This window comes from Pleurodeles waltl, chromosome 2_1 (assembly GCF_031143425.1).
Source record: "Pleurodeles waltl isolate 20211129_DDA chromosome 2_1, aPleWal1.hap1.20221129, whole genome shotgun sequence".
Taxonomy (NCBI): domain Eukaryota; kingdom Metazoa; phylum Chordata; class Amphibia; order Caudata; family Salamandridae; genus Pleurodeles; species Pleurodeles waltl.
The window spans coordinates 128721452-128744995 of NC_090438.1; the positions used below are offsets into that span (position 1 = coordinate 128721452).

Below are 23544 nucleotides of genomic sequence, written 5' to 3' on the forward strand. Positions count from 1 at the left end.
CTGCCTGTTTACTGGTGGGCAACAGCAAAGCTTGGCCCAAGTATCCATAAGGGTGTCAGTCAGAGTTTTAATAAAAGGAAGTAAGGGTTAAGATAATGTTGGACCCGGGTGTAAAACCTCAGTAAGGACATTACTCTTGACTTCTCCTCAAGGCTGTAGATCCAGGACCTCAGTTGCATGTTTAATAACCATAGCTAAAGATGCACTCTCTTCCTTAGAGGATAAGGATAGCCTACTGGTCTACTGCAAGTGCATGTAAATATCCTCATCACCATAATGTAGGGGTAAATCACACCCATCGCCCTTGTCGGGCTGATCAGAATCTAAATCAAAAGGGTGATGAAGCCTATAAGGAAAGCCTAGTGAGAAAGGAAGAAATTTGCTAAATTAAAGAGTACTGGGACTGGGTGCACCAGAATAAAGTCAACACACAACCTCAGTCTGGACCAAAGCAGATTTGGCTTGAAATCGGACACAGTAATTGGCTGGGCTCGACCTCTGGCCCCATCATCACTAGAGAAAGGGCCGGTGCAGATCTTAGAGCCAAACTGGAAGTAGGCAGCCGAGTCAGTGCAGAACCCAAGGTGGGTTCCACGGGCACAGATGATACAGAAGATGGATACGCTTGACCTGCTGCGGCAACCTCAGTGGCCCAGGAAAGTCAGGGTACAATGGGACCAGGTGTGTGATCGGGAGCGAGATCATTTGCCACCTTGATGTGCTTCCAACTTTTCAATGGATAGAGAGTGGCAGACTGGGTTTGAGTCCTGCATCCACTTCTTACTTTTCTTCTTGGAGTTGGGACTTTCTGGAAGACTTCAACCTCAAACAGGAAGTGATGAGAGAGGCATTGAGAGCAGGAACATGTCTGCGCTTTCAACTTGGAAAGGAAGATGGACTTACAGGATGTCCATGACGTCTTTTGGTGTTGGCCATGTACAGCTTTGCTTCACAGTTCAAGATTGCCTTCCAGTATATGAGGGAATATTCCTCACACAACTTGCCCAGGGCCTAAATACCAGAGGGAGACTTTGTGCAGGTCTGTCACCAACGTATGCTTCAGACAGTCATGGCTTGTTTTGAACACTGTAGTTATTGATGGGGACATTGTTCACTTGCACACTGACATTAGTCAAGCGTTGAAAGGGAGCAGAGCTCCAGGGTATTATACAAAGGTGTGGAAAGAAAGTAACTGACGTTGCCTCACAGAGGTGGGTGTTTTATTCCACTATGTCACTTCAAGGTGAAACAAAGGACAACATGGAGGCACACAATGCCACCTAGTAGCCACAGGAGTGCTGCTATGAGAACACTTTAGACCCAGTCTGGAGCCTGGATAGTATTGTAATGATGAGGACATTTTAGAAGTATCCATCAGAATATATCTTATGCTCCTATACCATCATATTCATCATATTTTCAGTTAAGCTTTCCTGGTTTCTTTCAAGCATCTCCTCTTTCACACTGCATCTCATGACCCATCCATTTCTGCATACTTTGCTTTATGTGTCCCCTACCTAACTAAATTCCTACATCAGATTAATGTGTAACTTTCATCCCACTACCCACCTGATCCTTCTTAATACTCCATCTTGAAGGTTCCAATCTATTGTGACTGACCCCTCTGCTACTAAGTGCACCCTTTGCACAACACTCTTTGATATTGATCCTTAGTCAATAAGCGCACCGTATTCAGCCTGCTTGTTTTTTCCCCCCTTCGGACGGTGGCACGTCCCGGTTTGCCTCTCTTATTAACACCTAGTGTTCTAAGGTATGAAACTGAGTCTCAGCTCTGCTCTTTGCATTATTTTACATATAGGCCCTTATTACGACCTTGGCGGGGTCATTTTGAGATCCCCGCTGGGCCGGCGGGAATTACGGCCGCAACCAGGAGTGGTGTTGCGGCTGTGCGACGGGTGCAGTTGCACCCGTCGCGCTTTTCACTGTCTGCATAGCAGACAGTGAATAGCTGCACGGGGCTGTGGCGGGGGCCCCTGCACTGCCCATGCCAGTGGCACGGGCAGGGCAGGGGCCCCCAGGGGCCCCGCGACTCCCCGTACCCGCCAGCCTTTTCCTGGCAGTTCCAACCACCAGGAAAAGGCTGGCGGTAGGGGGACTCGTAATCCCCTGGGCAGCGCTGCAAGCAGTGCTGCCCTGGCGGATTAAAACCGCCGGGACTGAAGTGGCGGTAAACCGCCGGTCCCGGCGGTGCGACCGCGGCGCTTTCGCCGTGGTCGTAATACTGTGGATTTTACCGCCAGCTTGCTGGTGGTGAAATCCGCCACAACAACCCTGGTGGTCCAAGACCGCCAGGGTTGTGATGAGGGCCATAGAGTTTATTTCTATATGTTTCTTTTTTTAATATGATGCACATCAGGCAAACTGACTCTCGTAACCAAGATGAATGAGGACATTTTCACTTTCTGTTTTAAGTCAAAAAGTAAGCGGTCTTCGTGTGCAGTAGAATCATTTAGGTTCTCATTTCAAACTTAAGTCCTATTGAGAAACACACAACCAAGTATGCCTAAAGATAAATCTTTTTCAATTCTGAAAACGTTCCCATATCAGTGTTGATTTGCCAAAGTACCAGGGATAGGAGAACTGACATCATGTACCCTTTGACAGCAGACAGCATCACAAGGTGCTCCCTACCACTTTGCCCCTCAGCAGTCAAACATTTACTTCTTACATGCTGGTGGAGGAGCAAACAATAAAATCACAGAGATGGAACTGGGTCGTGCAGCCACATTTACTTTCTGTTCATCATGCTGAATTATGACTCCTGAGATATCAATAATAGTGCCAGGCATACTGAAGAGCTCACCTGTGGTAGTGATTGCTAACCCTGGCTACACCTATTTGACGTCTGTTCATTTTCATCACATTTTCTTTCTGACTTGGATGCAACACTTGATCCAGACTGCATATCTTACCTGGTTGACCTGATGGCCCCCGGTCTCCTTTCCGTCCCAATGGGCCTTCAAACCCAGGAAGTCCATCTCTCCCAGGATCGCCAGGTTGTCCAACTGGTCCTAGAAATAAAAGGTTTGACCCAATTTAAACATATGCACAAAGTATGTGCGAGAGGGGACCTGATAAAAGTGCTGAGAAAAGAGAGTCAGAGCACCAGCCTTGTATATACTACTCATCACTCCTCTACCAATAAATGTAAATATAAATATAAATAAATACTATCAATATTGTATCAGTTAAAGCTAGAAATGGGCCCCAAAGTGACTCTTTTAGCTAAAAATAAGGTTAGCAGTGAGCAAAACCTGGATGGAGAAAATACTTACGACCCCCTACTTAATATATACTGAATATGAGTATTTGCTCAAACATTATCACATCTAAACTCAACACAAATGTATAGTTACCTGGTAAACCTTGAGGGCCGGGCGGCCCAGGAGGACCTGTCGATCCTGGCCTACCTGGTGGGCCAGGTAAACCTGGTAGTCCTTTTATTTCACGGAATTCACCTTTTGGACCTGGTAAACCGGGAAAACCTGTCACAAGCAAATAAAAACATTTAGAGTTAATCAGAGGGCTGTGAGCGCACAGTAAATACCAGAACTATCTTCCATGATGATAGAAGAAAAGGAACAGTACCCATAAAGTCAAGAAGTATGAGTTGCACAAAACATAGTTATATGAAAATTATATTAGGGCAATACCACCAAACTAAGGGGATGCTTCCCAAATAGATTTTAGAAGAACTCAGTTTTGCTCCACTCTATAAATGTGTAGGAAAATGGCTCCCTGTTGCAGTTACCCCCCACTTTTTGCCTGATAATGATGCAGACTTGACTGAGAAGTGTGCTGGGATCCTGCTAACCAGGCCCCCGCACCAGTGTTCTTTCACTTAAAATGTACCACTGTTTCCAAAATTGTCACACCCCTGGCACACAGATAAGTCCCTTGTAAAATGTACCAGTGGTACCAAGGGCCCTGTGACCAGGGAAGGTCCCTAAGGGCTGCAGCATATGTTGTTCCACCCTTAGGGACCTCTCACCTAACACATGCACACTGCCATTGTAGATTGTGTGTGTTGGTGGGGAGAAAAAGGCAAAGTCGACAAGGCATCCCCCTCAGGATGCCATGCCCACAAAATACTGCCTGTGGCATAGGTAAGTCACCCCTCTAGCAGGCCTTACAGCCCTAAGGCAGGGTGCACTATACCACAGGTGAGGGCATAGCTGCATGAGCAATTTGCTCCTACAGTGCTTAAGTCTATTCTTAGACATTGTAGGTACATTGTGGCCATATTAAGTATATGGTCTGGGAGTTTGTCAAAACGAATTCCACAGCTCCATAATGGCTACACTAAATACTGGGAAGTTTGGGATCAAACTTCTCAGAATAATAAACCCACACTGATGCCAGTGTTGGATTTATTAAAGAATGCACTCAGGGGGCATCTTAGAGATGCCCTCTGTATTTTACCCAATCCTTCAGTGCAGTACTGACTGGTTTGTGTCAGTCCTGCTGCTGAGAGACGAGTTTCTGACCCCATGGGGTGAGGGCCTTTGTGCTCTCTGAGGCCAGAAACAAAGCCTGCTCTGGGTGGAGGTGCTTCACACCTCCCCCCTGCAGGAACTGTAACATCTAGCAGTGAGCTTCAAAGGCTCAGGCTTCGTGTTACAATGCCCCAGAGCACTCCAGCTAGTGGAGATGCCTGCCCCCTGGACCCAGCCCCCACTGTTCGCGGCAAGATCAGAGGAGATAATGAGAAAAACAAGGAGGAGTCACCCACCAGTCAGGACAGCCCCTAAGGTGCCCTGAGCTGAGATGACCCCTGCCTTTGGAAATCCTCCATCTTGGTTTTGGAGGATTCCCCCAATAGGACTATGGATGTGCCCCCCTCCCCTCAGAGAGGAGGCACAAAGAGGGTGTAGCCACCCTCCAGGACAGTACCCATTGGCTACTGCCCTCCTGACTTAAACACACCCCTAAATTCAGTATTTAGGGGTGACCCAGAACCCAGGAAATGAGATTCCTGCAACATGAACTAAAAAGAAGGACTGCTGACCTACAAGCCTGCAGAGACGACTGATGATAACAACTGCTTTGGCCCCAGCCCTACCGGCCTGTCTCCTGACTCGAAAACCTGCAACTAGCGACGCATCCAACAGGGACCAGCGACCTCTGAAGCCTTAGAGGACTGCCCTGAATCCCAGGACCAAGAAACTCCTGTGAGCAGCGGCTCTGCTCAACAACCAGAAACAAACTTGCAACTTTTCTACAACTTCAAAGACCTCACTCTTCCCGCCGGAAGCGTGAGAACTCACACTCTGCACCCAACGCCCCCTGCTCGAGATCCAGAGAACCAGCACCACAGGGAGGACTTCCCGGCGACTGCGACCCCGTGAGCAGTCTGAGATGACCCCCTTGGATCCCACAGCGATGCCTGCAGAGAGAATCCAGCGGCTCCCCCTGACCGCGACTGCCTGTAACAAGGGACCTGATGCCTGGACCAAGCACTCGACCCACAGCCCCCAGGACCAGAAGGAACCGAATCTCAGTGCAGGAGTGACCCCCAGGTGACCCTCTGCCTAGCCCAGGTGGTGGCTGGCCCGAGAAGCCCCCCTGTGCCCTGCCTGCACTGCTAGAGTGACCCCCGGGTCCCTCCATTGAAACCAATATAAAACCCGACGCCTGCTTTGCACACTGCACCCGGCCGCCCCTGTGCCGCTGAGGGTGTGTTTTGTGTGCCTACTTGTGTCCCCCTCAGTGCTCTACAAAACCCCCCTGGTCTGCCCCCTAAAGACGTGGGTACTTACCAGCCGGCAGACTGGAACCGGAACACCCCTATTATCCATAGGCGCCTATATGTTTTAGGCACCTCTTTGACCTCTGGACCTGACCGGCCCTGAGCTGCTGGTGTGGTTACTTTGGGGTTGCCTTGAATCCCCAACGGTGGGCTGCCTATGCCCAGGAACTGAGACTTGTAAGTGTCTTACTTACCTCACAATCCAACCAAAACTTACCTCCCCCAGGAACTGTTGATTTTTGCACTGTCTACTTTTAAAATAGCTTATTGCCATTTTAACTAAAACTGTATATGTTATTGCTCTAATTCAAAGTTCCTAACTTACGTATGTGGAGTACCTTGCATTTTATGTATTTACTTCAAATCTTGAACTTGTGGTTCTAAAAATAAATTAAGAAAATATATTTTTCTATATAAAATATATTGGCATGGAGTTAAGTCTATGAGTGTGATCCTCATTTATTGCCTGTGTGTGTACAACAAATGTTTAACACTACCCTCTGATAAGCCTACTGCTCGACCACACTACCACAAAATAGAGAATTAAAATGATCTAATTTTGCCACTATCTTACCTCTAAGAGGAATCCTCGGACTCTGCACACTATCTCTTACTTTGAGATAGTATATACAGAGCCAACTTCCTACAAAATGCATTCAGCTATTTAATTCAAATGGATAATCTATATCAGGCATTGGCCATCACGATATTATTGACTAAACAGAGTCAGCAAATACCTGTAAGTAAAAATTTGAAAGAGCACCTTGGTTTCCAAAACCCACAGTGGAGGGAACGGGGTTTTTGATGCAGTACCCTCCCACACACCTTTTGTCTGGAAGTTGATGCAAATTTTACTGAAGTGCACTGGGTCCCTGCCAACCAGGTCCCCAGTGCCAGTGTTCTTTCTCCCAAAACTGTCCTACTGCAAATCCTTTAGCATCCTCTGTAAGTCCCTGGTAAATGGCACCCCTGGTCCTTAGGGCCTGACATACTAAAGAGGGTCCCTAACAGCTGTAGTACGAATTGTGCCACCCTGAGGGACCCCTCACCAAGCACATGACAGACTGCATTGCAGGCTGCGTGTCTTGGTACAGACAAAGGTGAAAACATGACATGGCATCCAGCCTGTGTGCATTGCCCCTTAACACTGCATGCAATATATGTACGCCACCTCAACAGCAGGCCTTACAGCCCAAGGCGGTGTGCATTATATTACCTGTGAGGGCATATCTGCATGAACAGATATGCCCCTGCTATGATTTTGTCAATTCTCAGACATAGTAAGTGACCAGAGAAGCTATTTGAAATGCATGAGCTGGACAATGGTCAATACAAGATCCTCCGGTAAATGATGGCTTCAATGAAGATAGGGATGTTTGGTATCAAACATTTCATATTGGTGAACCCACACTGATGCCAGTGGTGGATTTACCAATACATGCACCCAGAGGGCACCTTAGGGGTGCTCCCTGAAATCCTACCAGCCTCTGGTGTGCTCTATGACCACTTTCTGACAGCCTGCCACCCGAGACACTGCTCTGGACCCCTACGGTTAGAGCCTTCTGCTCTCATGAGGCCCATAAGAAAAGCCTGTGTGGGAAGAGGGTGTAACACCCCCCCCCCCACAGCATGACCTGCTGATTAGCCTTCCAAAGACAGAAAGCCTCAATGGGCTGCCGCCTTTGAAAAAGGTAAGTAGCCAATTGGCTACTACTTGTAACTCACTGTAAACCCCCTAAATACAGTATGTAAGTGGCACCTCTGATGCAAGGACCTCTGAGTCGATGGACACAAAGAAGGAGTGGATAAAGAAGAGTGCTGACACGAGAAAAGAGAAGCAACAACTGACTTGTCGAAAACCCTGCCTACAGCCTCGACAATCGTGGAGAAAACGACTCATCCTGCCACTGTGCCGACACCAAGAAATCCAGAGGGCTGGTAGTCCTTCACAAATCACCTGAGAATTTCCTTAGAGTAGAGGAACTATTCCCCTGCAGCGACAGGTACCAAAGAAGCAAGGTCCGATTCACCATCCTGCCACTTAATGGGGCTACCAATGCTGCAGCCACCCAGGAAGAGGTCACTGTGCTCCCACAGGTCAGATTCATTCTCCCTCCAAGTGTGGGGGCACAGGACAGACTGAAGCCTCACAGTACAATACCTGGGGTACCGGACCGCTGCAGCAACCAAGGCTTTATGTGTCCACCCCGGACACCAAAGCCGGGGAAGACTGATCTGTAAATTGAGGGACTTCAGGGACAGTGAGACCCACATCAAGAGTGGCTCAGCTGTCCTGTTTGACCTTTTTCTACTGAATCAAAACAAACAGTGAGCCTTCGACTGGCTCCACTGGACACCTCAAAGTACCTCTGCACCAGTGCCTCACAGCCAGAGTCCGACAGAGCTAATGGTGGCAATGGGGTGCTGAGATGCTCAAAGGCTGAACCCACCCTTGGGTTTGCCCAGACTGGACTTCCAGTTGCCACCTGCAGGCTCTTTGTGCATGCCCTCTCAACTGCAAGTGTCTCCTACAGCATGAACCGACAGCTAAACGCACCACTGCACCCAAGCCCCACAGCCCGAGAAGAAGTGGACCAATGTTGTCCCTATGTGCCAGAGCATCTCAAAGACTGAGCCCCACTGTGGGTTTGCCTGGACTGGCCCTCCAGTCCCAGCTTGCAGCCTCTTTATGACCAGACTGTTTCCCATTAAAATGAATGGAACACCCAATGCTGTAAATTACCTCTGCACCCAGATGCCCCAGTGCCTCCCGAAGTAATCTATTGGTGCTGCCTTGGACCTTGCCCCATACTACCTTAACTCCAGAAGAACAGTCCTGTAAGTCATTGGTAAGTTCCCAAATGCAGTATACATACCTTTTCCCATTGGATAACGTTAGGGCACCTGATGCTGAAAGGCACATCTGCACCCAGACGCCCCAGTGCCTCCCTGTAGGAAGTTGGCTCTGTATGTACTATCTCAAAGTGAGGGATAGTGTGCACAGAGTCCAATGGTTCCCCTTTGAGGTTGATAGTGGCAATAACAGATAATACTAATGCTCTATTTGCAGTAGTGTGGTCGAGCAGTTAGGCTTATCAAAGGGTAGTGTTTTCTTAATTTATTTTAGAACCACAAGATTCAGAATTTAGGTAAGTAAATAAATTGTAAGGTACTTCACACAGATAAGTATGGAACTTTTAATTAAAACAGTAATGTACACAGTTTTGGCAAAAATGGCAATAAGCTATTTTAAAAGTGGACACTGCAAAAAACAACAGTTCCTGGGGGAGGTAAGTATTGGTTAGTTTCTCAGGTAAGTAAAGCACTTACAAATTCAGTCTCCTGGGCATAGGCAGCCCACTGTTGGGGGTTTAGGTCAACCCCAAACACAGCACCAGCAATACAGGGCCGGTAAGGTGCAGAGGTCAAAGTAGGGCCCAAATAGCATAGGCGCCTATGGAAAACAGGGGTGCTCCGGTTACAGTCTGCTAGCAGGTAATTACCTGCGTCCTTGGGGAGCAGACCAAGGGGGTTTTGTAGAGCACTGAGGGGGTCCCAAACAGGCACACAAAATACACCCTCAGTAGCACAGTGGTGGCCAGGTGCAGTGTGCAAATTAGGGTTGTAGATAGGAATCAATGGAGAGACCTGGGCGATGCAGGCAGGGCACGGGGGGGGCTTCTCGGACCAGCCACCAACTGGACTAGGGTGAGGGCCGCCTGCTGGTCACTCCTGCACCAGTAGTTGGTTCCTCTCGGTCCTGGGGGCTGCGGGTGCAGTGCTTCTTCCAGACGTTGGGTTCCTTTGTTACCGGGCAGTCACGGTCAGGGGGAGCCTCTGGATCCTCTCTGCAGGTGTTGCTGTGGGGGTGCAGGGAGGTCGTCTCAGGGTGTCCACAATGTTAGAGTCACCTTGGGGTCCTCTCTGTGGTGTTGGTTCTTCTGGAAACGATCCAGAGGCGTCAGGTGCAGAGTGTGGAGACTCACGCTTCCGGAGTGCGGCTGGAGTCTCTTTAAAGAAGGTTTCTTTGTTGTAGTTTTGGACAGAGCCGCTGTCCACAGGAGTTTCTTGGTCCTTTAGGTGCAGGTCAGCCGTCTAAGTCCTCAAAGGTCGCTGATCCCGCTGGATGCTTCGCTGTGCAGGTTCTCTGAGTCTGGAGATAGGCCAGTAGGGCTGGGGCCAAGTCAGTTGTTGTCTCCGTTGTCTCTGCAGGGCTTTCAGGTCAGCTGTACTTCTTGTTTCAGGTTGCCGGAATCTGTTTTCGTGGGTTCAGGGTCACCCATAAGTACTCAATTTAGGGGTGTGTTTAGTGCTGGAGGGCAGTAGCCAATGGCTACTGTCTTTGAAGGTGGCTACACCCTCCTTGTGCCTCCTCCCTGTGGGGAGGGGGCACATCCCTCATCCTATTGGGGGGAAATCCTCCAAAGCAAGATGGAGGATTTTCTAAGACAGGGGTCACCTCAGCTCAAGACATCCTAGGGGCTATCCTGGCTGGAGGGTGACTCCTCCTGGTTTTTCTCATTATCTCCTCCGGACTTGCCGTCAAAAGTGGGGGCTGTGTCCGGGGGGGCGGGCATCTCCACCAGCTGGAGTGCCCTGGGGCATTGTAACACAAAGCCTGAGCCTTTGAGGCTCACTGCTAGGTGTTACAGTTCCTGCAGAGGGGCGGTGTGAAGCACCTCTACCTAGTGGAGGCTTTGTTTCTGGCCCCAGAGAGCACAAAGGCTCTCGCCCCAGGGGGTCAGAAACTCGTCTCTCAGCAGCAGGCTGGCACAGACCAGTCAGTCCTGCACTGAAGGATTGGGTAAAATACAGGGGGCTTCTGTAAGATGCCCATTTTTTAATAAATCCAACACTGGCATCAGTGTGGGTTTATTATTCTGAAAGGTTTGATACCAAACTTCCCAGTATTCAGTGTAGACATTATGGAGCTGTGGAGTTCTTTTGACAAACTCCCATACCATATACTGAATATGGCCATACTGTACTTACAATGTCTAAGAATGGACTTGGACACTGGGGGGGCATATGGCTCATGCAGCTATGCCCTCACCTGTGGTACAGTGCACCCTGCCTTAGGGCTTTAAGGCCTGCTAGAGGGATGACTTACCTATGCCACAGGCAGTATTCAATGTGTCTGGCATCCTGAGGGGGATGCCATGTCGACTTTACCTTTTTCGCCCTACCAACACACACAATCTGCAATGGCAGTGTACATGTGTTAGGTGAGGTGTCCCTTAGGATGGCACAACACATGTTGCAGCCCTTAGGGACATTCCCTGGTCACAGGTCCTTGGTACTACTGGTAATGTTTACAAGGGACTTATCTTTATGCCAGGGGTGTGCCAATTGTGGAAACAATGGTACATTTTTAGTGAAAGAACACTGGTCCTGGGGCCTGGTAAGCATGGTCCCAGCACACATCTCAGTCAAGTCAGCATCAATACCAGGCAAAAAGTGTGTGTGTGTGTGGGGGGGGGGGGTTAACTGCAACACAGAGCCATTTTCCTACACTCCTGAAGTGCCCTGTTGATGATGTCTTTGACCTTGTCCCATATTCACCTTAAGTCCAGAAGAACAGTCCTGTAAGTCATTGCTAAGTTCCCAAATGCAGTCTATATACCTTTTCCCATTGGAAAAAATTAGGGCACCTGATGCTGAAAAGCAAATCTGCACCCAGAAGCCCCAAGTGCCTCCCAAAGTGATCTGTTGGTGCTGCCTTGGACCTTGCCCCATATTAAACTTGAGTCCAGGAGGAGAGTCCCATAAGTTGCTGACAAGTGCCCGGATGCAGTATTTGTTTTCACCCATAGGATAAATTTACTGTTCCAGAAATTGCACTGTGAACTTTTGAAACCTTTAAAAATTCATATCTCGAAAAGTACTTACCCGAATCCGATGATCTTGGTATCTAAATTCATATAACAGTCTGTGTCATTTTATAAATTGGTGTCCGATTTCTTCACTGAACTTGTGTAACTTACTGCCTTTGTGTGTACAATAAATCCTTAGCAATACCCTCTGATAAGAGTGTCATTTTTGCCTCTGTCAGTCAATTGGAGTTTGGCTGGATTCTTTACACAGTACCTCGTTTTGGTCCACTATATAAAGAGCCAATTTCCTTCATCCAGCAACAACAACAAAAAAGAGAAAAGAAAAAAAGAACTACTATATACAAAAAGTTCCAGACTGAACCACTAGATAGTGAAATAATACACATCATGTGAATCTAGAAAAGATTCATGCTGCAAAAATACAAATAAGAAAGTTATAAAAGGTATAGTAGTCAGTGTGGTGTCTGTGTTTTCGGTGTTACTAACAGGCACCCAGAAGGGTCAGGAACAGTGGTAATTCACACAGTTTTGCTCTTTTGAATGTCACACAAAAGTACTGCACTAAGAAAAGATACTGAGGGGGTCATTATGACCCTGGCGGTCTCCTGACTGCCAGGGCAAAGGTGGCGGTCTCACCACCAACAGGCTGGTGGTGAAGACCGCCACATTATGAGTGTGGCAGGTTGGCCTCTGCCAACCCGCCACCCCACCACATCTCCACTCATACCGCCATGGCGGTCGGAGACGCTGGGCCAGAGACTCTCGGCAGTCCACAGAAGACCGCCGGCGGTTTTAGGAGCTACCTTTCCACCAGGGTTTCTGCGGCTGTAGCACTGCCATGAAAATTCTGCCAGAAAGGCTACTGGTGAAATTGAATTTCTTCCTTGTCACCGGTAGACGACTCCCCCACCCCCAAGCACAATCCTCCCACCAAGCAGAGCAACCCCCTCCCCGCATACATGCACACGCACACAGACACCCACACACACCACGCATACACTCATTCACCTACACTTACATATACGCATTCACTCACACGCATCAATACTCGCATTCACCTCAGCACACATACACGCATACAACCACGCATTCACACATTCATGTACACACACAGATAACTCACACACAACACCCCCCTCCCCTGTCGGACGATCAACTTACATGGTCCAGGAGGGGGTCGTACGGCAGGGAACGGGAAGGGACACTTCTACCTCCGGCAGCGCTGCTGCCATCAGGACACCGCCATGCCACATTACTGCTCGTGACTATTGATGGATTTCCACCCAAAGTGTAGTGGAAATCCAGCAGTACTCATAATATGGTGGGCGGAAGACTGCCAGCACTGGCGGTCTCCTGGCGCCCGTGGCTTTGGCGGTCTTCAGGGAAAACCGCAAACTCATAATAAGGGCCTGTATATTCAAACAAGTTTATTTCAACAGTCTCATCATGATGCTTAGTGCATGAGTAATAACCCCACAGAATATAATTAAAAAAACAGCAATGCAAGCCACTAACTGAAACAATAATATGAACATTTCTGTCCTTGACAACCTAACACCCTAAAGACTACTTTTTTGGGCTACACTATGAGAACAAGAAGTAGATAACTTGCCTCTGGACTTTCTTGGAATTCAGCAGACTGAATACTTGTTCACAGCAGAGAACCTATGGTTGTAAGGCTTTCACCATGAGAGGGTCTTCCCTTAACAAGAAAACACACATCAGCTTGGCCCAACTCCTTTCCTTTCAGTATTGGCTCAGTATCAGCTCTCAGCATAGAAATAGGTTCTGTGGCAGTATGGCAGTCTGACAGTCTGGCAGGCCCCCTTGGGGCAAAGACGTCTCTGAGTCAATGGTCACTTTTGGGGTTTTTAAAGGGTTTTAAAGGGTTGAAGATTGACCTTTACCCGACATTAGGGACTTTTCACTTAGCTCAACACATAACTATTAATAACTACTGTGCCAAAAGTACGGAAATTCAGACTACATGTTTACTTTATGCCTTCACTCTCTGACCTTGAAAGATAAATATCAGGGAACTCGTATCAGACTTATGTCCCCTTAGGTGTTTTATCAGTTCATTGTTTGGATGATTTTACACTTTCACGAGTTACGTGAAAGGTAATGACATGCAACATAGGAGCCACAGGTAGACAGTCTAACTTAACACGCTCAAAATTGAATCTGGCTTTGGGTCTTTACAACAAAATGAACTTAAAAATTACTCAAGCTCACATACATTTCAACAGAATGCATAGATGTCAGAACAATTCAAAGAGGATTTACAAAGGTCTTTCTTACCTTGTAAACCAGGGGGGCCAGGATCACCTCTTGTACCAGGGATACCTGGAGGGCCAGAGGGTCCTTTCATACCTGAAAGATGTAACAGAAAAACAGCAACCTGAATTATTTTGATGTTGACAAAATGCATGCCATGTCTACAATTACAGTATTACGAAAGCTCTATACTACTTTTTCATATCTGGCACTGGCTGGTATTTGTATACGTGGTAATGATATCAAACTTGTCTACCTGGAAATCCAGGAACTCCAGGAACACCAGGATCGCCTTTCATTCCATTCAGCCCTGGTCGGCCATCTTCACCCTAAACACAATATCCTATCCATTAATATCAACACAAATTGAACACATGTTCAAGGACATGTTTGAAGAAAAAATCCTTGCATTCACATGTTGTGAGATAATCATGAACCCAGAGCTGAAATTCCTTAAGTCACTGCAGAAAAATCAACCAACTGCATGATAACACAAATAAATGTACAGTATGTGGAACAGAGGGAAAAAGCAAATGTAGAACCCTTTTTCCTTGGTGAAATAAAAACAAGAGAACAAACATGTTATATTTTATTATAACGTTTGTCACTTGTTTCTTGTTCTCTTGTTTTTATTACTCTATATTAACATGAAATTATTGGTAAAGGTACAGGTAAGTATCAAAGAATTTGGGTAAGGGCTATGGCACGGGAACAGTTAGGTTTGAAAGGGATAAGAAAAGAGGGAAATTAAGGGACTGTGGAGTATAGGAAACTGGCTTTTTTATATATTAGACCAAAAAGAGGTACACTGTGTAAAGAGTCCAAGCAAACCCCAGAGGAATTACAGAGGCACAAATGACACCCCAAATGCTCTCTTTCGTGGTAGATGGGGCGAGCAGTTAGGCATCTCAGAGGGTAGTCAAGCATGTAAAGAACACACTCATACAGTAAGTGAGACACCACTCAATAAAGAAATTCAACACCAATTTATAAAAAGAACACATACTTTTATATAAATGTTTATACTAAGATCACCGGAAGCAGGTGAGTACTTTTCGAGATATGAATTCTTAGAGTTTTCAAAACTCAACTGTAAAGAAATGGCTCCCTGTTGCAGTTACCCCCCACTTTTTGCCTGATACTGATGCTGACTTGACTGAGAAGTGTGCTGGGACCCTGCTAACCAGGCCCCAGCACCAGTGTTCTTTCACCTAAAATGTACCATTGTTTCCACAATTGGCACAACCCTGGCACCTAGGTAAGTCCCTTGTAACTGGTACCCCTGGTACCAAGGGCCCTGATGCCAGGGAAGGTCTCTAAGGGCTGCAGCATGTCTTATGCCACCCTAGGGACCCCTCACTCAGCACAGACACACTGCTTGCCAGCTTGAGTGTGCTGGTGGGGAGAAAATGACTAAGTCGACATGGCACCCCTCAGGGTGCCATGCCAACCTCACACTGCCTGTAGTATAGGTAAGTCACCCCTCTAGCAGGCCTTACAGCCCTAAGGCAGGGTGCACTATACCACAGGTGAGGGCATAGGTGCATGACCACTATGCCCCTACAGTGTCTAAGCAAAACCTTAGACATTGTAAGTGCAGGGTAGCCATAAGAGTATATGGGCTGGGAGTCTGTCAAAAACGAACTCCACAGCTCCATAATGGCTACACTGAATACTGGGAAGTTTAGTATCAAACTTCTCAGAATAATAAACCCACACTGATGCCAGTGGTGGATTTATTAAAAAATGCACACAGAGGGCATCTTAGTATTTTACCCAATTGTTCAGTGCAGGACTGACTGGTCTGTGCCAGCCTGCTGCTGAGAGACGAGTTTCTGACTTCATGCGGTGAGAGCCTTTGTGCTCTCTGAGGACAGAAACAAAGCCTGCTCTGGGTGGAGGTGCTTCACACCTCCCCCCTGCAGGAACTGTAACACCTAGCAGTGAGCTTCAAAGGCTCAAGCTTCGTGTTACAATGCCCCAGGGCACTCCAGCTAGTGGAGATGCCCGCCCCCTGGACACAGCCCCCACTTTTGGCGGAAAGTCCAGGAGAGATAATGAGAAAAACAAGGAGGAGTCACTGGCCAGTCAGGACAGCCCCTAAGGTGTCCTGAGCTGAGGTGACTCTAACTTTTAGAAATCCTCCATCTTGTAGAAGGAGGATTCCCCCAATAGGAATAGGGATGTGCCCCCCTCCCCTCAGGGAGGGGGCACAAAGAGGGTGTAGCCACCCTCAGGGCTAGTAGCCATTGGCTACTAACCCTCCAGACCTAAACACGCCCTTAAATTTAGTATTTAAGGGCTCCCCTGAACCTAAGAATTTAGATTCCTGCAACTACAAGAAGAAGAGGACTGCTGAGCTGAAAGACCCCTGCAGAAGAAGAAAAGAAGACACCAACTGCTTTGGCCCCAGACCTACCGGCCTGTCTCCTGCCTTCTAAAGAAACCTGCTCCAGCAACGCTTTCCCCAGGACCAGCGACCTCTGAATCCTCAGAGGACTGCCCTGCTTCAAGAGGAACAAGAAACTCCCGAGGACAGCGGCCCTGTTCCAAAAAGACTGCAACTTTGTTTCAGAGGAGCAGATTTAAAGACCCCTGCAATCCCCGCAAGAAGCGTGAGACTTGCAACACTGCACCCGGCGACCCCGACTTGACTGGTGGAGAAACAACGCTACAGGGAGGACCCTCCGGCGACTCCGAGACTGTGAGTAACCAAAGTTGTCCCCCCTGAGCCCCCACAGCGAAGCCTGCAGAGGGAATCCCGAGGCTTCCCCTGACCGCGACTGCCTGACTCTAAAATCCCGACGGCTGGAAAAGACCCTGCACCCGCAGCCCCCAGCACCTGAAGGATCGGAACTGCTGAGTAAGTAAACCACCTACGGGGTTCAAGTTTGGGTCCAAAGTAGCCCACCGTTGGGGGTTCAGAGCAACCCCAAAGTTACCACACCAGCAGCTCAGGGCCGGTCAGGTGCAGAGTTCAAAGTGGTGCCCAAAATACATAGGCTTTAATGGAGAAGGGGGTGCCCCGGTTCCAGTCTGCCAGCAGGTAAGTACCCGCGTCTTCGGAGGGCAGACCAGGGGGGTTTTGTAGGGCACTGGGGGGGACACAAGTTAGCACAGAAAGTACACCCTCAGCAGCACGGGGGCGGCCGGGTGCAGAGTGCAAACACGCATCAGGTTTGTCGTTGAAATCAATGGGAGACCAAGGGGTCTCTTCAGCGATGCAGGCAGGCAAGGGGGGGGGCTCCTCGGGTAGCCACCACCTTGGCAAGGGAGAGGGCCTCCTGGGGGTCACTCCTGCACTGGAGTTCCGATCTTTCAGGTCCTGGGGGCTGCGGGTGCAGAGTCTTTTCCAGGCGTCGGGATCTGGGAGTCAGGCAGTCGCGGTCAGGGGGAGCCTCGGGATTCCCTCTGCAGGCGTCGCTGTGGGGGCTCAGGGGGGGCAACTCTGGCTACTCACGGTCTCGTAGTCGCCGGGGAGTCCTCCCTGAAGTGTTGTTTCTCCACAAGTCGAGCCGGGGGCGTCTGGTGCAGAGTTGCAAGTCTCACGCTTCTGGCGGGAAACACAGCTGTCTTTAAGTTGCTTCTTTGGAAACAAAGTTGCAGTCTTGGGTGAACAGGGCCGCTGTTCTCGGGAGTTTCTTGGTCCTTCTAGAGCAGGGCAGTCCTCTGAGGATTCAGAGGTCGCTGGTCCATGGGGAGAGCGTCGCTGGAGCAGTTTCTTCAGAAGGGGGGAGACAGGCCGGTAGAGCTGGGGCCAAAGCAGTTGGTGTCTCCGTCTTCTCTGCAGGGTTATTCAGCTTAGCAGTCCTCTTCTTCTTAGGTTGCAGGAATCTAGTTTCCTAGGTTCTGGGGAGCCCCTAAATACTGAATTTAGGGGTGTGTTTACGTCGGGGAGGGCAGTAGCCAATGGCTACTGTCCTTGAGGGTGGGTACACCCTCTTTGTGCCTCCTCCCTGAGGGAAGGGGGGCACATCCCTATTCCTATTGGGGGAATCCTTTTTCTACAAGATAGAGGATTTCCAAAAGTCAGAGTCACTTCAGCTCAGGACACCTTAGGGGCTGTCCTGACTGGCCAGTGACTCCTCCTTGTTTTTCTCATTATCTCTCCTGGACTTGCCGCCAAAAGTGGGGGCTGGGTCCAGGGGGCGGGCATCTCCACTAGCTGGAGTGCCCTGGGGCATTGTAACACAAAGCTTGAGCCTTTGAAGCTCGCTGCTAGGTGTTACAGTTGCTGCAGGGGGGAGGTGTGAAGCACCTCCACCAAGAGCAGGCTTTGTTTCTGTCCTCAGAGAGCACAAAGGCTCTCACCGCATGGGGTCAGAAACTCGTCTCTCAGCGGCAGGCTGGCACAGACCAGTCAGTCCTGCACTGAACAATTGGGTAAAATACAGGGGGCATCTCTAAGATGCACTCTGTGTGCATTTGTTAATAAATCCAACACTGGCATCAGTGTGGGTTTATTATTCTGAGAAGTTTGGTACCAAACTTCCCAGTATTCAGTGTAGCCGTTATGGAGCTGTGGAGTTCGTTTTTGACAGACTCCCAGACCATATACTCTTATGGCTACCCTGCACTTACAATGTCTAAGGTTTTGCTTAGACACTGTAGGGGCATAGTGCTCATGCACCTATGCCCTCACCTGTGGTATAGTGCACCCTGCCTTAGGGCTGTAAGGCCTGCTAGAGGGGTGACTTACCTATGCCACAGGCAGTAGGAAAAGATAATATCTCTAATTCACATTCAATGAGACCATAAATCTATCATTGATGAGGCAATTTAATTGCTCATAGTTCAATCATTTTTTCATTCCCAACAGGTAAGACACTTTTTGTTCATTTACAGCAAAAAAGTTCACACATATAATGTCAACATTAAACAATACAAACAAACATATTTACCATTACACATAAATCAACGGTTCAACAATCCTCGTAAATTAATGGTCCAACAATCCTCTCCTTTTGCTCATGAAACCATGCGGTACTCCATTGAAACTGAACCGAGAATCCGCATATCAGAGATGGTTGTCTACTTAGTCCCAGTCCTAAATCATATTTGCTTAGGTCCCTGTTTAGAGGGGGGAAAGGACTGTACTACAAATTCCTTAAATGATAAATTCAATTTTCATTACAACCTCTCCGTGTATAAACAGTCTACGCATTTCGGCACCTTTCAGGTATGGGCCTCTTCCGGACTAATGGAGAGAGCCTAACCCCAAGAGCCGGGGATACTTAATATCCCATCCCGTTTGGAAAATGTTGTTTTTAAAAAAAAAAGAAAAACGGGGCGGTCCTATCCTGTAACTACTTTATAAGCGAGTAGCACTGCCGATCTCAAAAAGTCATGAATGAAAAAATGATTGAACTTTGAGCAATTAAATTGCCTTATCAATGATAGATTTATGGTCTCATTGAATGTGAATTAGAGATATTATCTTTTCCTACTAATTGACCGCGTTATTGATAATGGTTTGTTTCTACCCAGGTCTAGTAGGGTAAATTGGGTAGACCCCTCTTGCTCTAAAACATATAGACTCAGGTCTCACGAAGTCGGGAGACATGGGGACACCCTTGGTTCTCTTTTCGGTGGTCCGAGGTGTATGGGTGCAGAGGTGTCCTGAGGAGTTGGGTTCTCCAGAGCACTAGCAGTAGAGTGGGGTCTACAGAAGAGGCTGCAGACGCCATCAGGAAGTACACAGTGGGTGAGCTCAAGGAGTGCGTTGTCTTTGGTGGCTTGGGGACCATGCTGGCATCATGGAGCCACTTCAGCTCAGGCTAAGCGACTCAGGTCCAATGTTGGGTTTTTGGCTGTCCCGGACCTCACAGTTCTTTTTTGGGGTGCCTGCAGATGCAGGGAAGCAGCTCCTCTGCTCCAAAGGAGTTCTTCTAGGCAATTTGCACAACACTGGCAACTCTACCGGTTTCTTGAATGCTGCAGCAACAGCACAGGTAAGTTGCTCCTCAAGGGTCGGGTGCAGCAGGCCGGTTAGTAGGGTTGGTGCCAAGTCAGACATGCTCTTCGGTTCTCGGGTCAGCAAGTTTCTTTGTCCACTCCTTCTTTTTCTCCAGTGAAGATCTAAAGTCCTGATATCAGGGGGTCCCCTAAATACTCAATACCCTAAATACTCAAAAGTTAAGGGGAGTGAAGGGTAGTAGCCAATGGGCTACTTACCCTTGGGGCCACTACAGCCCCATTACCCTGTCCCTGAATTCCTAATTCCACCACACTTAAGATGGCGAAATTCCTAAGGCTGTCTTAGTTTCGGGCTGGTCACCCTAGGGGTGTATCACGACTGGAAAAGCAACATGCCTCCTGCATAGCTAATTTTCCTGCCTGTGCAGGTGACAGATGGGCCCAGGGACAGGGGAGTCGGCATCTTCCTCTGAGAAACGCCGGATCTGCATACCAAAGGCAGTTGGGAGGGGGTGTGTAACACCACTGTCAGAGCAGGCTTTGTTTCCGACCACCAGAGAACAAAGGCTCCCACCGTTGGATGTCAGAATCTCGTCTGTTGGTGGCAGACTGGCTAGAACTAGTCAGCAAGCCCACCAGCAGTTAGTAGATTTTCAGGGGGTACCTATAAGGTGCCCTCGGGGTGCATGTATTAATAAATCTATCACTGGAATCAATGAGGGTTTATTAATATGAGATTTTTGATACCAAATATCCCTCATTTTAGTGAAGCCATCATGTAGCTGGGGAACTCCTACTGACCAGTGTCCAGCACATGTATTTAATATGGCTTCCCTGCACACTTACTATGTTTAAGTATTGACAAAGACATAGCAGAGGCATACATCCTCTTGCAGATATACCCATGCATGTAATATAATGCGCCCTGCCTTGTGGCTGTAAGGTCTGCTGTAGGAATGCCTTACAAATGGAGACTTGGCACACAGGGTGTGTGCCATGTTGTGTTTTCACTTTTGGGAGCACCTGGGTTGCGCAGCCTTTAATGGTAGTATGCATACAGTTGGTGCTGGGTCCCTTAGAGTGGCACAAGTTATGCTGCAGCTCTTAGGGACCCTCTTTAGCACTTAGGTCCTAGGTACCAGAGGTACGATTCACTGGGGACTTACAGAGGTACTAAAGGGATTGGCCACTTGGGGATCAAGTGACCAGGAGTCTTATTGTAGGGAGGATCACTGGCACTGGGGACCTGGGTAGCAGGACCCCAGTGTACTTCAGTCAAAGTTGCATTAAAAAACAGGCAAAACGTAACCAGAACCCAGCTTACTACATGGGGTTTATGAGAGATTCTCTCCCACTTTCAAGAAAAAAATGCAAATGTCAAATTTAACTCTTAATTAAAAAAAAAAAAAAAAAGTATATTAAAGCAAGCATTAGCAAAGCCAATAGGTTGTGTCTTTAATGGTATGACCAGAACTCTTGGCTTTGGCAATGATTTTTTGCCACTGCTGTTTCACATCAGCTATACCAACAAAGGTTTGTTTGCCAACGTAGAGTGGCATCAGCAAAAAAAAACAAAAAAACAAGAAGGCTGGAGTATACATGTATACATGTGCATGAGTCACCATACATACAAACGTATGCGTCAAGACATACTGTCCATTTTTTCTCCTTTGTTTTTTTTTAAAGTTACTTTTCCAAGATGGTGAGTGTCAATGTTGGAGAGGTATGTGTACTAAGAAATTTGTCCAAAAGTACATTTGAGAGAAAGGAGTGGCCATGTAGCAAACAGCAGCTGCCATGGAACTTTATTTTTGAAGAAAATGAAGACCACAAGAAGAGGGGCAGAGAGCAACAAAGGTTTGGGTGTGAGGAAAACACAAGGTGGACAGTGCAGCTGGGGAGTGGGCACAGGGAAACGAGAAGAGCCGTGGGGTGGGGAAAAGAAGGACAATTTTGAAGAAAGTGAGGCCCTCGACTGCAGTGACAAGGAAGGAACTGATGAGTGGGTGTGGGAAAAAAAGTGAGGTTGGGGGGGTTTGGTAGTGAGCGCAGATGAGTAGGTGCAGGTGGGCAAAAGAAAAGCATGGGGGGAGGAAGAGGAGGAGAACTGTTAAACAAAAAAGGAAAACAAATAAAAAAAACAAAAGCTAGGTGAGAGCTTTTGGGGGAACTGAAAAGGGGGAAGAGAGTGTAACAATGAAAGCACATGGAGAGTAATGAGGGTGGTATTTGACAGGACCAGCAAAACAGGAGGGAGAAAGCAAGGAAACACAGGCAGTCCTGTAGAGTGCTGTAAGCAAAAAAATGATTTTGTGACTGTAGGAAGTTGGCTCTGTATGTGCTATTTCAAAGTAAGGAATAGCATGCACAGAGTCCAAGGGTTCCCCTTAGAGGTAAAATAGTGGTAAAAATAGATAATACTAATGCTCTATTTTGTGGTAGTGTGGTCGAGCAGTAGGCTTATCCAAGGAGTAGTGTTAAGCATTTGTTGTACATACACATAGACAATAAATGAGGTAAACACACTCAGAGACAAATCCAGCCAATAGGTTTTGTTATAGAAAAATATCTTTTCTTAGTTTATTTTAAGAACCACAGGTTCAAATTTAACATGTAATATCTTGTTTGAAAGGTATTGCAGGTAAGTACATTAGGAACTTTGAATCATTTCAATTGCATGTATACTTTTCAAGTTATTCACAAATAGCTATTTCAAAAGTGGACACTTAGTGCAATTTTCACAGTTCCTGGGGGAGGTAAGTTTTTGTTAGTTTTACCAGGTAAGTAAGACACTTACAGGGTTCAGTTCTTGGTCCAAGGTAGCCCACCGTTGGGGGTTCAGAGCAACCCCAAAGTCACCACACCAGCAGCTCAGGGCCAGTCAGGTGCAGAGTTCAAAGTGGTGCCCAAAACGCATAGGCTTCAATGGAGAGAAGGGGGTGCCCCGGTTCCAGTCTGCCAGCAGGTAAGTACCCGCGTCTTCGGAGGGCAGACCAGGGGGGTTTTGTAGGGCACCGGGGGGGGACACAAGCCCACACAGAAATTTCACCCTCAGCGGCGCGGGGGCGGCCGGGTGCAGTGTTAGAACAAGCGTCGGGTTCGCAATGTAAGTCAATGAGAGATCAAGGGATCTCTTCAGCGCTGCAGGCAGGCAAGGGGGGGCTTCCTCGGGGAAACCTCCACTTGGGCAAGGGAGAGGGACTCCTGGGGGTCACTTCTGCAGTGAAAGTCCGGTCCTTCAGGTCCTGGGGGCTGCGGGTGCAGGGTCTTTTCCAGGCGTCGGGACTTAGGTTTCAGAGAGTCGCGGTCAGGGGAAGCCTCGGGATTCCCTCTGCAGGCGGCGCTGTGGGGGCTCAGGGGGGACAGGTTTTGGTACTCACAGTCGTAGAGTAGTCCGGGGGTCCTCCCTGAGGTGTTGGTTCTCCACCAGCCGAGTCGGGGTCGCCGGGTGCAGTGTTGCAAGTCTCACGCTTCTTGCGGGGAGTTGCAGGGTTCTTTAAAGCTGCTTCTTGAAACAAAGTTGCAGTCTTTTTGGAGCAGGTCCGCTGTCCTCGGGAGTTTCTTGTCGTCGAAGCAGGGCAGTCCTCAGAGGATGCAGAGGTCGCTGGTCCCTTTGGAAAGCGTCGCTGGAGCAGAGTTCTTTGGAAGGCAGGAGACACGCCGGTGAGTTTCTGGAGCCAAGGCAGTTGTTGTCTTCTGGTCTTCCTCTGCAGGGGTTTTCAGCTGGGCAGTCCTTCTTCTTGTTGT

General features: G+C 48.2%; 1 protein-coding gene across 1 annotated transcript in view; it reads right to left on the reverse strand.

The window, feature by feature from the left end:
* Positions 1-23544, reverse strand: part of COL4A5 (collagen type IV alpha 5 chain) — a 1021631-nt gene that overhangs the window by 119047 nt on the left and 879040 nt on the right. The window contains exons 43-46 of the mRNA XM_069211570.1: positions 14138-14210; positions 13906-13977; positions 3378-3506; positions 2934-3032 (exon numbers count right to left, since the gene is read on the reverse strand). Coding sequence (XP_069067671.1) covers positions 2934-3032; positions 3378-3506; positions 13906-13977; positions 14138-14210 — 373 coding nt within the window. The remainder of the gene's footprint in view (positions 1-2933; positions 3033-3377; positions 3507-13905; positions 13978-14137; positions 14211-23544) is intronic.